The sequence below is a fragment of the Typopeltis vanoorti genome, chromosome 14, assembly GCF_054136105.1.
Source record: "Typopeltis vanoorti isolate ZY-2024b chromosome 14, IOZ_Tvanoo_1.0, whole genome shotgun sequence".
Taxonomy (NCBI): domain Eukaryota; kingdom Metazoa; phylum Arthropoda; class Arachnida; order Uropygi; family Thelyphonidae; genus Typopeltis; species Typopeltis vanoorti.
The window spans coordinates 27,281,517-27,296,349 of NC_143562.1; the positions used below are offsets into that span (position 1 = coordinate 27,281,517).

At 36.2% G+C, this 14,833-nt stretch overlaps 1 protein-coding gene across 2 annotated transcripts in view; it reads right to left on the reverse strand.

Moving 5' to 3' along the window:
• LOC150099324 (PAX3- and PAX7-binding protein 1-like) overlaps window positions 1-14,833 on the reverse strand; it is a 291,434-nt gene that overhangs the window by 186,491 nt on the left and 90,110 nt on the right. For both annotated transcript variants that reach the window (XM_090403794.1, XM_090403795.1), the window contains exon 9: window positions 8,622-8,745. In XM_090403794.1, coding sequence (XP_090259920.1) covers window positions 8,622-8,745 — 124 coding nt within the window. The remainder of the gene's footprint in view (window positions 1-8,621; window positions 8,746-14,833) is intronic.

Consider the following 14,833-nt stretch of genomic DNA (forward strand, 5'->3'; position numbering starts at 1 on the left):
ACAGCTGCAAGGGACCTGGTATACACCAGGTAGGTCTAGGGGAAGTGGTTGGTCTTTGGTGGAGCGGATGAGGGATGCCAGTTTTCTATGTGGTCTGTAACAAGTGGTCAAGTCATGTTTTTTTAAGATTTTATTGATTTTTTCCGAGGTGCCTCTGATGTAGGGAATAGTGATGGATTTAGAGTAATCTTTTTTGTGAAGGGGAGGTGGTGGTGGGTTGTGGATAACTGGGTTAAGTATTTTTTGGAGGGGGTAGCCGTTGGCTGAGAAAGTGTCACGGATGTGATTTAGTTCAGTGGTTAGGGCTTGATCATTAGAACAGATTATTTTTGCCCTGTTGAATAATGTTTTAATAACTCCATATTGTTGTGAGGGGGGGGGGTGGGATTGTTGGTGAATGTATCTGCCTGTATGGGTGGGTTTTCTATAAACTGAGAAAACCAAGGTTCCATCAGGTTGGCGGGTGACTAGTGTGTCTAGGAAGGGGAGGTTATTGTTTTCCTCTTTTTCCAGGGTGAATTTGATTCTAGGGTGTTGGTTGTTCAAGTGTGTTAGGAAGGAGAGGAGTGAATCCGGGCCATGTGGCCAAATAGCGAAAACATCATCAACGTAGCGAGGCCATATGGTAGGTTTTTGTGGGGCTGAGTTTAAGGCTTTCTCTTCAAACATCTCCATGAAGAAGTTGGCCAAGGGTGGGGAAAGTGGTGAACCCATGGCTGTCCCCTCTATTTGTTTGTAGAATTTTTCCTGCCAAACAAAATAGCCTGAGTTCATTGTAAACTGAAATAGGGCTGAGATATCGGGAGGAAATTTAGCTTGGACCCAGTTATCCACAACCCACCCCTCCCCTTCACAAAAAAGATTACTCTAAATCCATCACTATTCCCTACATCAGAGGCACCTCGGAAAAAATCAATAAAATCTTAAAAAAAAAACATGACTTGACCACTTGTTACAGACCACATAGAAAACTGGCATCCCTCATCCGCTCCACCAAAGACCAACCACTTACCCTAGACCTACCTGGTGTATACCAGGTCCCTTGCAGCTGTAAACTGTCCTACTTTGGCCAAACAGGCAGGACAGCAAATATCAGAATCTCAGAACACAAGGATTACATCCGATTTCACCAGTACAGCCACTCTGGGCTTGCAGACCACGCTCTGGATACTTGCTACAGAATAAGATGGAAGAAAGCCACCGTAATACACCGCAGCAAGTTCAAGTATGAAAGACTATTCATGGAATCAGCCTCGGCCCTTAGGAACATGCCAAACCTCAACAAATTTGGATGCACGAAACTGCCCCAAATTTGGGAAACTTTTATCAGAAGAACTTCAGCCCAAAGGCCAAGAACAACCAATATAGCCCGCCAGGGGGCACCATCAGGACTTTAGGAAACCGTCAGTCTCATTTGCTGTTATTAGTACTTGTGTGCACGTGTCTTTATAGTAAGTTCCCAAGAAGATGGCAATGTGACGTTCGCCGAAATATCGGAAAGTATATATTAAAGTTTATTTAATCTATATTTCTAGTATACGCTGTCAATTCCTTAAATAATAGTTATCAATTAGGAATTGGGTTTAAGCAAAGAATAAATTTTATGCTTCAACCTAACTCCACTTCTCCTGTTAACTTATTCTGTAATTTTTATATTTCCATTTATCTTCATATAAAATCATATATCTCAAATAAGTAAAAGAATTAACATGCTCCAAAATTTAATTTTTTATTACTATTTTTATATAGAAGGTCATAACCTTTAAAAGACCAATGTTTTCAATTTTTCTATTAAGGTGAGGTTTAGCTTTTTTAAAAAAATCGGTAATTATTAACACCTGCTAAAAAAAGCATCATTAAATTCACTTAAGAACACAGTTTATTACTGGTTCTTTCTATTCTATTATTATATAATTTAAATTTAAAAAAAAAATCACACACACAAACTGCTTGAAAAGAAGTCAACAGACACCATAGTGTGAGGAACAAAGAGCCCTTGTGCTCACCTTAATAAGATGAAGGACCTCCAATTTCTGCAAAGACTGTAGCAATTCTACAGGGCATGCATACTTTCCACAAGCAATAAAAATTTTGGACCATTCTTTCTGAAGGCATGTAATGAGGTCCTGAACTGTTGTGAGGTTGATGTCCCTTGACCTAACCTGATGCTCCAGTTCATCCCACAGATGTTCAATAGGATTGAGATCAGGGCTCTGTGGAGGCCCAGTCAAGTGTGGTGATATTCATGTCCACAAACCAAGCAGTTACAGCAGCACCCATATGACATGGTGTTGACTTGCTGAAGGAGACAATGGTCAGTTCTGCAGAAATGCCACAAAGTAGGAAGCATTGCACTGTCAAGAATGTTCAGATATCTCTCAGAATTCAATGTTCAAGCCACCAAAAAAAGAGGTCCAAGGGCAAATCAGAAAAACAAGACCATATCATTAGACTGCCAACTCCGAATTTCATAGTTGGGTTTACGCACCCTCTGGTGAGACATTCACTGAGCATCCACCAAACCCATCCATCTTCCCAGTCAGTTCCCAATAATTAGTCGTTCCATAACACAACTTTCCAAGATCATGTCCCACACTCTTTGCACCACTGAAGACTATGCATGTTTGGTTCGCATAATGTAGGGCTCGCGTATTGAGATCATACCATGGAAACCCATGTTGTGAACCTCTGTTCTGAATGTTTTTGTGCAGATTCGTGTTCCAGCACAATGCCCAGAACTCCTCATCTGGCACTGTGGTCAACGAAGAGCAGTTTTTACATATTATCCTTCACAGCACCCTACGATCAGGTTCGTTGAGTATGGTGGGTTGTCCACTGCAGGTAGCACTTGGAGTTGACTCCCTCTGCTTCCACCTCAGTATGGTATCACTGACTGCTGACCTGGGATGATCCTTGTCAACAGTCTGCAAAACAGATAGAATTGCAGCATGGCATCCTATCACAATGCCTCTTTCAAACCCTGTCAGTTCCCTTCTTGCAGCCATTTTACCCGAACACAGTTGCACTGACTTGGAGGCTTCATATTCCTTCAATTTATACTGACTACAAACACATGAATCATTACATGCCATGATGCACCTTGCTCATAGGAGATGTTCATTGACTTCTTTCCAAGCAGTGTATATCCCTTTACTTCATTATGAAGATTTCAGGTAAATAACACAAATTTAAGATAATGTAAAATTTCAAAATTTAAACTTTAATTCTGAATTTTCATTTTTATACTTTCATATTCTTCTAGTTCCCTTCTTTCTTGTCTCCCATTATTGTCTACATCAGCACTTTTTGATGTTGTTGTGTGTGCTTTACAAGGGGAGGGGCTGAAAAGTTCTGATAAACACCTAGAACACAAATGATATAAAGCAACTGATATAACCACAAGAAAGAACATAACTCAAAACCTTTTAACTACATGTTTAATCAAATTGTACTAATTTGTTCTTTTTCTTTTAGGATACATAAGAAGAGATGTCAGAGGTTTTGAAGAAATTCAAAGACAAAAAGGCGTGAGCTGTCATCAAGTTTTTTGTGCTGCAAGAAAAATCTGCAATTGAGATTCATCAAACTTTGTGTGAGACTTTAGGGGACTGTACCTCCACATATCCAACAGTTGCTAGATGGATGGCCAAGTTTAAAACTGGGCATCCTGAGACAACAGATATCCCACAGGTCAGGAAGACCTTCCATAGCAATCACACATGAAAACTTCGATGCAGTGCATGCCATGATCCTTGATGATAGAGGAGTACCAGCCAAAAACAATGCAAAGGCTCTGGGGGAAAACCAGGGAACGAGTTGGACATTATTCACCAGCATCTGGACATGCAGAAGCTCTCAGCAAAGTGGGTCACCAAATGTTTGAATGCCGACCAAAAGAAAGAACGTGTGCTATCATCTCAAGGGATTTTGGGTCATTTTGAAAAATCAGGTGAAAATGTTTTGGTTCGTATTGTGACTATCGATGAAACATAGCTTCATTCACTGTGACCCAGAGCCCAAACAACAGTCAATACAGTGGAGACACAAAGGTTCTCCCAGGCCAAAGAAGTTCCAAATGCAAAAAATCAGCAGGGAAAGTTCTTGTCATTGTCTTCTGGGATATGGATGGTGTAATCCTTACCAAGTACCTCAAAAAAAAAGGTGAAATTGTTACAACAGCAGTTTATTCAACAGCTCTGAAGGAAATGAAAGAGGTACTGAAGGAAAAATGGCATGGGAAACTGAGCAGAGGCATGTTGCTTTTGCAGGACAATGCACTTGCTCACACTGCTCATGAAACCCAACAGACAGTACACAACTTGGACTTGCAATGTCTGCCTCACCCACCCTATTAGCCAAACTTGGCCCCATCTGACTATTTCTTATCCTCATATTTAAAGAAACATTTGACAGGAACAAAATTTACCACAGATGATGAAGTCATATCTGCAGCTGAAAAATGGTTTGTGCAACAAGGGAAAGACTTTTTTCCCCCCTAGAGGACAGCAAATGATGCAGCAGTATTGTAACAGGTGCATAGCACTTCATGGAGAATATGTAGAATAATGTGTAAGTTACATGATTCTACCTCAATTCCTTCATGGTGATTATCACAACTTTTCAGCACACCCTCGTATATATATATATATGGTTCCAACAAATTTTCTTTGTTCTATTTCATGCCATTTCACTGTTTAGTGACCGCAGCCACAATTTTTTTTCCCTTTCTTTTATTTTTTAATCGAACCTAGTTTTAATACAAAACACAAATACATTTTATGCAGTATTCCACAGGATTGCTTTGTGGATTGTGGCATCATTTGCATGGATCTTCAGTTCACTATTGTAAAGGTTTGTGCTTTAGTACAGGACAGGTCTTACTGTAGTTTGTTATAGTGATGTTTGCTATAGTGTGTAACTGATATACTTCTAATACTAAATGATTATGTTTGCCCTATTACTAGCTTGCTGTCAGCAGTATGTGCCAGGATTCTAACATTGTCAGATCTTACATTTCAGTACTCTAAGGCAGAGTTTGGCAGAAACTTTTTCTGAGAAGGGCTGGATAGTAAATATTTTAGACTTCAAAGTAAAATTGAGGATAACATACATTTATATATATAGAAAACAAAATGTACACTTTTTTTTTTTTTTAATAACAACATACACAATTGTGTATAAAGAGCTTTTTATGAAACGACTGAGGTGTGAAATTATTCTTATGAGATATAATTTTGCTTATTTGGAATTCAGAGTTAGTTATCAGTCATCAAAATCGATTGCAAATGTACATCAGATGAAGCTAACTTCTAATGACAATTTTAAGCTTTCATCTTTGAAAAATGTCTTTTCACAGATATGTAGGGCCAAATATTGAAATTAATTCATGAGCAAAACATTTCAGTTGAACATATTGATCAAATGAAAGACATTTATGTCAATTAAAATAAATATGTACCAATATTCATTGACATATACTTGTGATACATGTGACTAAGAAATGGTGCCACTCAAAACACTGTCAGTAAGTGCTAGAGGCATAGGCATTTATTGCTGTATGTTGTTGGTTTAAGAGATAGTCAACAAACTACTCATAAATTTATTAGTTGGCTCCACACCATATCAGCTTCCTTAATTTTATTATCCATATTTGGTTTACCATTCTCACTAAAACTTGTGCCTAAACAGCTGAAATATTTTATTTATTCTATAGGTTCTCTATTGAGAATGAAGTTCATGTTTTGTCTTTTATTGCTGATTTTCATATTGATACAGCTGTTAATTTAATTAGGGAGTCCTGAATATTTGTAGTGAATTAATCTGCATGAAGAGCAGAGTATAATATCTCCAATTCTGATATCAGGTTTAATGGCACTTTCTTCATAATGTGACCCATATAGACAGGAATAGATTAACTATTAAGGGATACCAAGCATCCTTGCCTTATCCTCAATTTTACATCATATCAATTTCTTAAATAATGTTCCTGTTCTATCATATAATTCCAGTATTTTGACAAGTTTATCACCTGGCACCATTTCATATGCCTTTTTCCAGATCTATAAAATTAAATAGATATCCTTCCCATATCTATTCTTGACCACATAATTTCTTGACTAATCTATCCTATCCTTCTCATCTGTCCAGGATGAATTGAGTCCCCTCCTAATTAGGGGTTACTGGCGCATTAAGCCAGTTCGCCACTCCTCTGCTGCATCCCCCAAGGGCGATATTCATGAATGTATCCGTGTGTGTGTTCCCAGGGCCAGTTTGCCTGCTTGCGGGACGAAAAAACCCCAAATAAACTGGGGGGGGGGGGGGGGACCCTGCTGTCCATGCCCAAGACCGGCTAACTTGGCTATGGCTGAGGAAGATCCTTAAGTTCCTCACATCATCGACGGAATCGAACCCAGGACACTCCTTCCCCAGGCATATGGTTGCGAAGCGCATAGGCACTAGGCTAACCGGGTGGACAATTTCTTGACTAGGCATCTTAAAATAAAATAGGCCTCAACAACCTCCATTGTTAAGGAGGTTGTTGAGGCTATGTCTTCTTCTTGTAGCAAGCTTCTCTTCAATAACTTTCCTTGGCCTTTTCTCAAGTATTCTTGCATAAATCTTACCCAGACGGTCAACAGTGAAATTCTATTATTCTCCCATTCAGTTTTATTTTCTAGTCAAATATCATGTTACTATGGCTGCATTTATTTTTCATATTTCTAATTGTTTTTCTTTTTAGTTCCGATGTTGAAATTTGCAAACAGTTGCTGCCATCCTCCAAGATATTTGATATTGCTGTAATAATTTTTTAAAGTAATTACTCTGTATTTTTATGTAATATTTTGGTTAGTCAACCAAAATATTACATAAAAATTTCTGAATCCTTTTGTTGTATTCCTTCCTCTAATTCTAAGCTTTTTTTTCCCAATATGATAATCAGATAACCTTTGTGATATTTATCTTTTGTATTTGTATTAAATTATGGGAAGATTTGTATAAAAATCTTCCCATAATTTTTGTTTAGCTGATTTTACACATAGCTTTCTTACATCTTCTGCTATGTTCTCTGAAGGTACATGCTGATTTACTCACCAGAAACTTTCAATACAATTTCTGCTATTCTGTGAGTACCTTCTAAGGCCATTGTGGAATTCATGGATTTTTCTACACATTCATCACATCAATTCCCTGACTGAATTAATCAATGTTTTCTTCAGATTTTGACATAGCCATTTATGTTTTATTCATTATTTTCATTATCACTTTTCTTCCAATAATAGATTTACTTAAGTTTACAATTCAATGAAAGCTGATTCTTTGTTCTTTGTACATGTGTTTCTTTTCATTTTTATTCTGTCAAAGATCTGATGGTGATAACTTCCGATTTCAAATCTTCTGTACATTAAGAATGTGAAAAGATAGCTTATTTTTTAAGAAAAAAAAATAGTAATACTGATTTATAAATTGTGACTAGGTTTAGATTTATCTAGTCAGATTTAGCTTAGTTTAGCACATAATGCAATAGGATGCAGCCAGTGCTGTTTGTGACACACGCTTTTGCTGATCTTAAGTTTTTTTTTGTTGTTGTTGTTATTTTAGGTTTTTAGCATTGTTGCTCTTCTAATTCAGATGTTGGATGGTCATCCCTCATTGATACCTCTAAAAGTTGATTTCATACAGTCTAATTACTGTAATTCATAGTCTAATGTTCATAATTCAAACTGGCTCCTCTCCAACTTCACAGATCAAGTAGAGATGGAAGTGGAACTATCAGTAATGACCTAACACAAATTGCTCATCTACCTACCAGAATATCAAATAATCCTCATCATTCTTCCAACACCTCCTAACAACATCCAAACATAATCCTTTTTTATTGATTAACCTTCTCAAGGTCAAACTTAGGTTTGTGTCATATTTCACTAAAACAGTGCAAACTGGGATAACCTCAAGAATTTCTATGCTTCTTTTCTCTGATTACTGTTTCTGCTTTCCAGATTCCGTGATTCTACGACCAATAATTGAACCAACTACTAGAGCGTACAAAAGCTATCCAAGATAAAAATTCAGCATATATTCAATGGCTCTAGTTAAAAAACAAAACAAAAACAGATTTTCACTCAGCCTGCACTACAGCCAGTAGCAGGGAATTTTGAAGGTCCTCATTCTAGCAGTTGGTTCAATTATGGGTTGCAGAATCAAATCCAAAGCCCTTCATGAGAGCGGCAAATGCAAAAATGCCTACCCTGCTCAGACAGCAATATTTCATAAGGTGAGAAAATAATATTAGAATGCTAATAGAAGTTTAATAGATATTCAATTTTATTCAGTAAATGTATCTTCTTCATAATCACATGACGAATGGGAACATAAGCCACAATTAGAGAAATAACTCACTATGCATTTAATACTTTTTTTTTTTTTAATGGAAGACAAATGATATTAGTGCCTCTAAATAATAAACATCAGTAGAATTTTATTTCATATACATTTACAGTATATCTTCATGAGAGATATTACAGCAATATTATTTTCTGATGTGCAAGTATTCTGTTGAACCATACAACATGTTGTTGGAAACCAGAGGTGGTGATTTATCAACTTGAAAATTATGTACTTACTAGAAAGTTTAGAAAACTCATCTGACTGGTCCCTAATGTCTTGTTGTCTACGACGGAGTAACTTTTCAGCTCGCTGTTTTAAAAGTTCAGTCATCTGACGTTCCAAAATTGCAATGTGAGGTACCTGACAAAGATAAAACTACTATCAGGAAATAAATCAAGATTTTTTTTTTTTCTAAATCAAGAGATCCTCATTAAAAATACTTAAAAGAAAAATTTATCAATTCTCATACCTTAATGGTATAACACAATACATGAATGCCAAAGAAATGTTGATTAAAACATAGTTTAAAGCTGAGGCAACTTTTTAATTTGTCCTTAACCATGCATTTTATTTTATTTTATATTAACTGAAGTACCATATTTTTGATGTACTACTTGCTTTTGCACATAACATGTTCTGATTTTAGAATTTAGCGAGTGTCTGAATAGATTCCTAATAAAACGGTTGAGTGAGAGAGAGAGAGAACATCCAATTGACACATTAATTAATTTGAAAAAACATTTAATGCCTATCTTCAGTCTGCATCACTGCTATCAAAAGCTTCAGCACAATTTTGTGAAAGTAAACAGCCAGAAAATTTGTTTGCAGAATCATGAAATATTTTATTATTCGTTAAAAGAGAATTAAAATAGATAAATTCTTTAATGCTAAGCTATTTATTTATTTAAATCTTCAAAGAATCTTAACTTTGAAGCAACTAGGTTTAAACTAGCAATTTCGTATCTAATTTATAAGGAAGTATTAGTTACAGTTAAAAAAGAGATCACTTCCTAAATATTGTTTAAAGAACTCTGGAATCTTCTCTTGGTTTGATATGGAGTTGCAAACTTACTAAGGCTTTATTTAAACTCCTCTGCTAGTAAATTTTCCAGTACTGGGAAGTTCTGCAAGTGTTTTCCTAGACGCACAATACTGAAAGAATTGATTAACTGACTGAATAATGCTGAAAGGACTAATTTAGTTTCTATTCCCGCAATAGTAACAACAATTTGTAAAATATTATGTAATTAGTATTTAGATTTTCCTCTATAGAGTCTCAGGCAGAAGTCTTACACTACCATCTCGATGTTTATTATCTTCCTCAGCCTCTTTCCATCCACTGATGGAAATGGGTCTTTCCCATAAATTTCCAGTTCTTTTTGTCCTTAGCATAATATTTGCTATCTCATGTCAAATCTTTGTACATCATTTCTCCATTTGTTATTTGGCAACCTTTCCTTCTCTTGGTATCCACTCACAGATTTTTGCTTTTGGAACTTGCCTGGGAGTAACATCAAGGTTATGTCCTCGACTTAACATGGCGTCATTGCTATATTTATGTTCAGCATCTTGAAATCTATAAGAAATGACTAAATTAATCGGGGGGGGGGGGGGGAGATGGCATGTAATTACTTAACAGTGTAATTACTTAGCATGCAACATACAAGATCTTATAAAAAGGATGAGTGCCACACACATGGGATGGCAAAAATTAGAGGATATATTGTCCCCCACTACTTTCTCTGTCAATGTTTTAATAGTTCCAGCCTTTTGACTGGGATGGTAATGAGTTTCAGCATGAATATAATGGCCTGTATGAGTCTTCTTCCAAAAAACTGATATCAGGGTGACGAAGAATTAAAAGATCTAAAAATGCTAATTGCTAATTTACTTCTTCTAGGGTAAATTGGATCCCGAGATGAAGTAAACGTACTTCATCCCAGGATCCAATTTACCCCAGAAGAAGTAAATAAACAGGACATTATATCCAATGAATCTTATCACTATCCCAGTCAAAAAGTAAACTATCCCAGGTAAACTGTTAGAGAAAGAATTACAACATATTGTATCCACTTTTTTTTCTAATGGTTATAAGGATTCTTTCATCAAACGAGCTTTCAACAGTTTTGGTATCTCTACCTCTTCAAATACAGAAGAAATAACTCATATTCCTATCCCTTATTGTACAAGGCATTAGTGAATGCATAGCGAAAGTTTTAAAACCACTGAATATTTTAGTAGGACATGGACTGGTTATTACTAACACAATGTTCCAACATAAAAATGTGCACAAATTTACATGGAGAGAAGAGGCAAAAAATAAGAAAGGTCTCATTGACTATGTTATTGTTGATAGTGATGTTTTCCCACTGGTGCAGGACACCAGAGTATACAGAGGATTTGAAATTAGAAGTGATCACCATTTAGTCTTGAGGAGGATAAATTGAATTTCATATTGAAAAGAAGAACATTTAAGAAAGTTTTAAAGAGAATAAAAGTTGAGCAGCTCTCAGATGTGAACAGTAGACTAAAATACACAAACATTATTCAAGAAAAAATGAAAGAGTTTGAGAGCAGGAACCGAACCTTGGAGATTAAGCAACAAGCCTTGATGAAAACACTGATTGATTCAGCCACAGAGGCATGTGGTGAAGTTGTGTGCAAGGATAGAAAAATCAGAATTCCATGGTGGACACAGGAAGTTAAAGAGTCAGTGAATGAAAAGAAGAAACCAAATCAAAAGTTCCTGGCAAATAAGTCAGCTTGTGCTCTTAGAGAATACAGACACAAATGTAAGAAAGCTAAACACTGTGTAAAACTGGCTAAACAAAAGTCATGGGAGAACTTTGGCAAGAACATAGAAAATAAATATGAAGGAGGTGGCAAGATATTCTGGAGGTTGTTGAAGAAGCCCAGAAATGGAGGAAAGAGTGCTGTAAAAGGAATTAGAGATGAAATAGGTGACATGAAAACAGGAGAAAAAGATATCCTTGAAGTATGGAGTAATTACTTCGAAAAAACTGCTAAATGAAATAAGCAGTGATGACAGAAAGGTGGTAAAAAACACTGACCAGAAATACAATCCTTGAAATAGAAAAGCCATCAAAAGCCTGAAATATAGAAAGGCAGCAAGAGTAGATGATATTCGACCAGAAATGCTGAAGTATGGAGATATAAAAGTCGTACAGTGGCTGCACTGCATAGTTCAGAAGGCCTGGACAGAGGGACAAATTCCAGATGACTGGAGTAGAGCTCTCATAATATTCATATATAAAAAGGGAAATAAAACTGAATGTGAGAATTACAGAGGCATTTCATTACTGAGTGTACATGGTAAGATATATGCAAAAAGAAACTGTTGAGAAAGATTGTGGAAGAGAAGCTTGGTGAAGAACAAGCTGCATTCAGGCCAAATAGAGGCTGTCAGGATCAGATTTTCGCTTTACGACAGATAGTTGAGAAATCATGGGAATATACAAAGATCTGTGTTTTGTAAATCTGGAAAAGGAATATGACAAGGTGCCAAGAGAGATGCTATTCCAAACGCTACAGTTAGAATTGAAGGAAGATGGTTTAATGTTAAATCTGGTATCAGACATGGATGTACATTATCCCCTCTCTTATTCATTATCTATATGGATCACATTATGAAGGAAAATGGTATTAAACCTGATATCAAAATTGGAGATGTTAATCTCAGCTCTGTGCTTTATGCGGATAATGTTATACTTCTAAATAAATCTGCTACAAGTCTGCAAGAATACATATGGTATGAAGGTCAGCATTAAAAAGACAAAGACAATGAAAATAGGCAGAAACATTGAAAATGTCAACTGTGTTGTGAATGGAGAACTTATAGAACAAGTAAAACATTTCAGCTACTTAGGCACGATTTTTACTGAAGATGGTAAATTAAATATGGAAATAGACAACAGAATCAGCAAAGCTGGTATGGTGGGAAGTCAACTGAATAAATTCATATGGAATAAGAGAGAAATTAGTCGGAACACTAAATTAGCTGTATACAAGACAGTGTTTAAACCAATTTTAACTTATGGATCTGAGAGCTGGGTTAGAAGCAAAACACTTGATCAAAGACTAGAGACCACAGATATGAGAGTCCTGAGAAAGATTATAGGCGTGAACAGATGGCATCAATGGCAATATTATATTAGAAACAAGGATATTAGGAAAGAACTTGACATTGTCAACATCCGGGAATGCATTAGCAGAGCTAATCTCAGGTGGTATGGTCACTTAAGTAGAATGGGAGGGGAAAGATTAGCAAAACAAGTGTTCTTTGCCAGGTTGGCAGGAAAAAGACCCAGAGGAAGACCAAGATATAGGTTGATTGATATAGTAAAAAGTGCCTTAGAAGACAGAAATATAAGATCTGATAATATTGGAGTCTTAACATTTAACAGACTGATTTGGAGGAAAATTGTAGATAGAAAGTTAGTAGTGATGTAAATTTTTCATGTAGTACTATCATATCCTGTACACCCTTGAGAGTATATATCAGGAATTTGATGATGATGAATATTTTAGTTGCCTTTGGCCCCAACAGAAAAATCTCCACTTTCTTGCTTCTCCTAAGGAGAAGCTTCCATATCTCAATTATCCAGGCATCCACCAGATTCCCTGCGCCTGTTGGTTATGTCATTTTGGACAAACAGGAAGATCTGCTTTTATTCAGCTAGAAGAACACAAGTCTTATATTCAGTACCTTTAACCTGAACAGTCTGGACTTGGGGAGCATGCTATCAACACTAGACATATAATTCAGTGGAAAAAGGCAAGAGTCCTTCACAAAAGTTAGTTCCCCATGGAGCGGTTTCTTTATAAAGAAACGTGAAACTTTACTTCACTTCACTAACTTAAACAGATCCGATGGTCTATGTCGACCCCCCCCCCCCTTGTGAGAGATATTACTTTTTAAATCAGCAAATCTTTTCTAACTTTCTTTTATCTAATTGTATAGTTTTATTTTTAATTTAATTTACATTTTTTAATTAAGTTAGGAAATGTAATGACCTTTTCTTTTAGTTATTTACATTGGATACTTAGGTGGCACCTTTTGTTTGATACATTTAAGTTGCTTAAAGGGTTTTACATAATTGATGCAGGGGAAATGTTTCAGCACTTGGTCAGAGGGGACCATAACAAGGGATCATCCCTGGAAGGTGAATGACAATGTGGTTAGTAGGGATGTGAGGACTAGATTTTTTACTTGGAGAGTTTCAAATGAGTTTTTGATGCAGAGGGAAATGTTTCAGCACTTGGTTGGAGGGGCCAGAACAAGGGATCATCCCTGGAAGGTGAATGAAGGTGTGGTTAGTAGGGATGTGAGGACTAGATTTTTTGCTTGGAGAGTTGTGACTGAGTGAAATGGGTTGCTACAGACAGTTGTGAGTGCTTTGTCTGTTAATGGGTTCAAGGAGGAATGATAGATTATGTGGATAGTTTGGGTCTTCCACGATGAATCTTAAGACTCCATGGCAGCACCAGTACAATAATAATAATAACTACATTTCCATAGTAAAATAAATCCCTATGATGATTATTCATGCTGGGTTCATCCAAATAATTTGCATATACATTTCATTTAGTTCTTCCTCTACATCCCCAAGTCACAGCAACTGACTAATAGCTGCAAATGCACGTTTCTACTAGTCTTTCAACTGAATATCTGCTCCTGTTGGTCATAATTCATCACCATCAACAAATCACCATCAGCTAAACAAGTCATAGGAAGTCTTTCATAAGAACATAGAAAATAAATATCAGGAAGGTGGTAAAATATTCTTGAGGCTATTGAAAAAGCTTAGAAATAGAGGAAAAAGTACTGTAAAAGGAATCAGAGATGAAACGTGACATAAAAACTGAAGATGAAGATATTCCAGATGTCTGGAGTAATTACTTTGAAAGACTGCTAAATGAAGCAAACAGCATCTGCACGATGGTAGAAAACTCCCGACAGGAATACAGTCAGGAATATATACCCATACTTGAAGTAGAAAAAATCAAAACAAAATCTAAATTATGAAAGACAGCTGGGGTAGATGAAATTAGACCAGAAATGCTCAAATATGGAAGTATGAAAGTTTTACAGTGGCTGCATTGCATAATTCAGAAGGCCTGGTCAAATGTTTGAATTCCAGATGACGGGAGCAGAGCACTTGTAGTACATATCTATTAAAAATGAAAATAAAAATGAAAGGGAGAATTACAGAAGTATTTCACTGAGTGTTCCTCGTAAGATTTATGCAAGTATACTTGAGAAATGGCTAAGAAAATTGTGAAAGAGAAACTTGAAGAAAAATCTGGATTCAGACCAAATAGAGGTTGGCAGGATCTGATTTTTACTTTAAGACAAATAATTGAGAAATCTTGGAATATAACAAAGATCATTATTTAAGTTTTGTTGATTTGGAAAAGGAATATGACA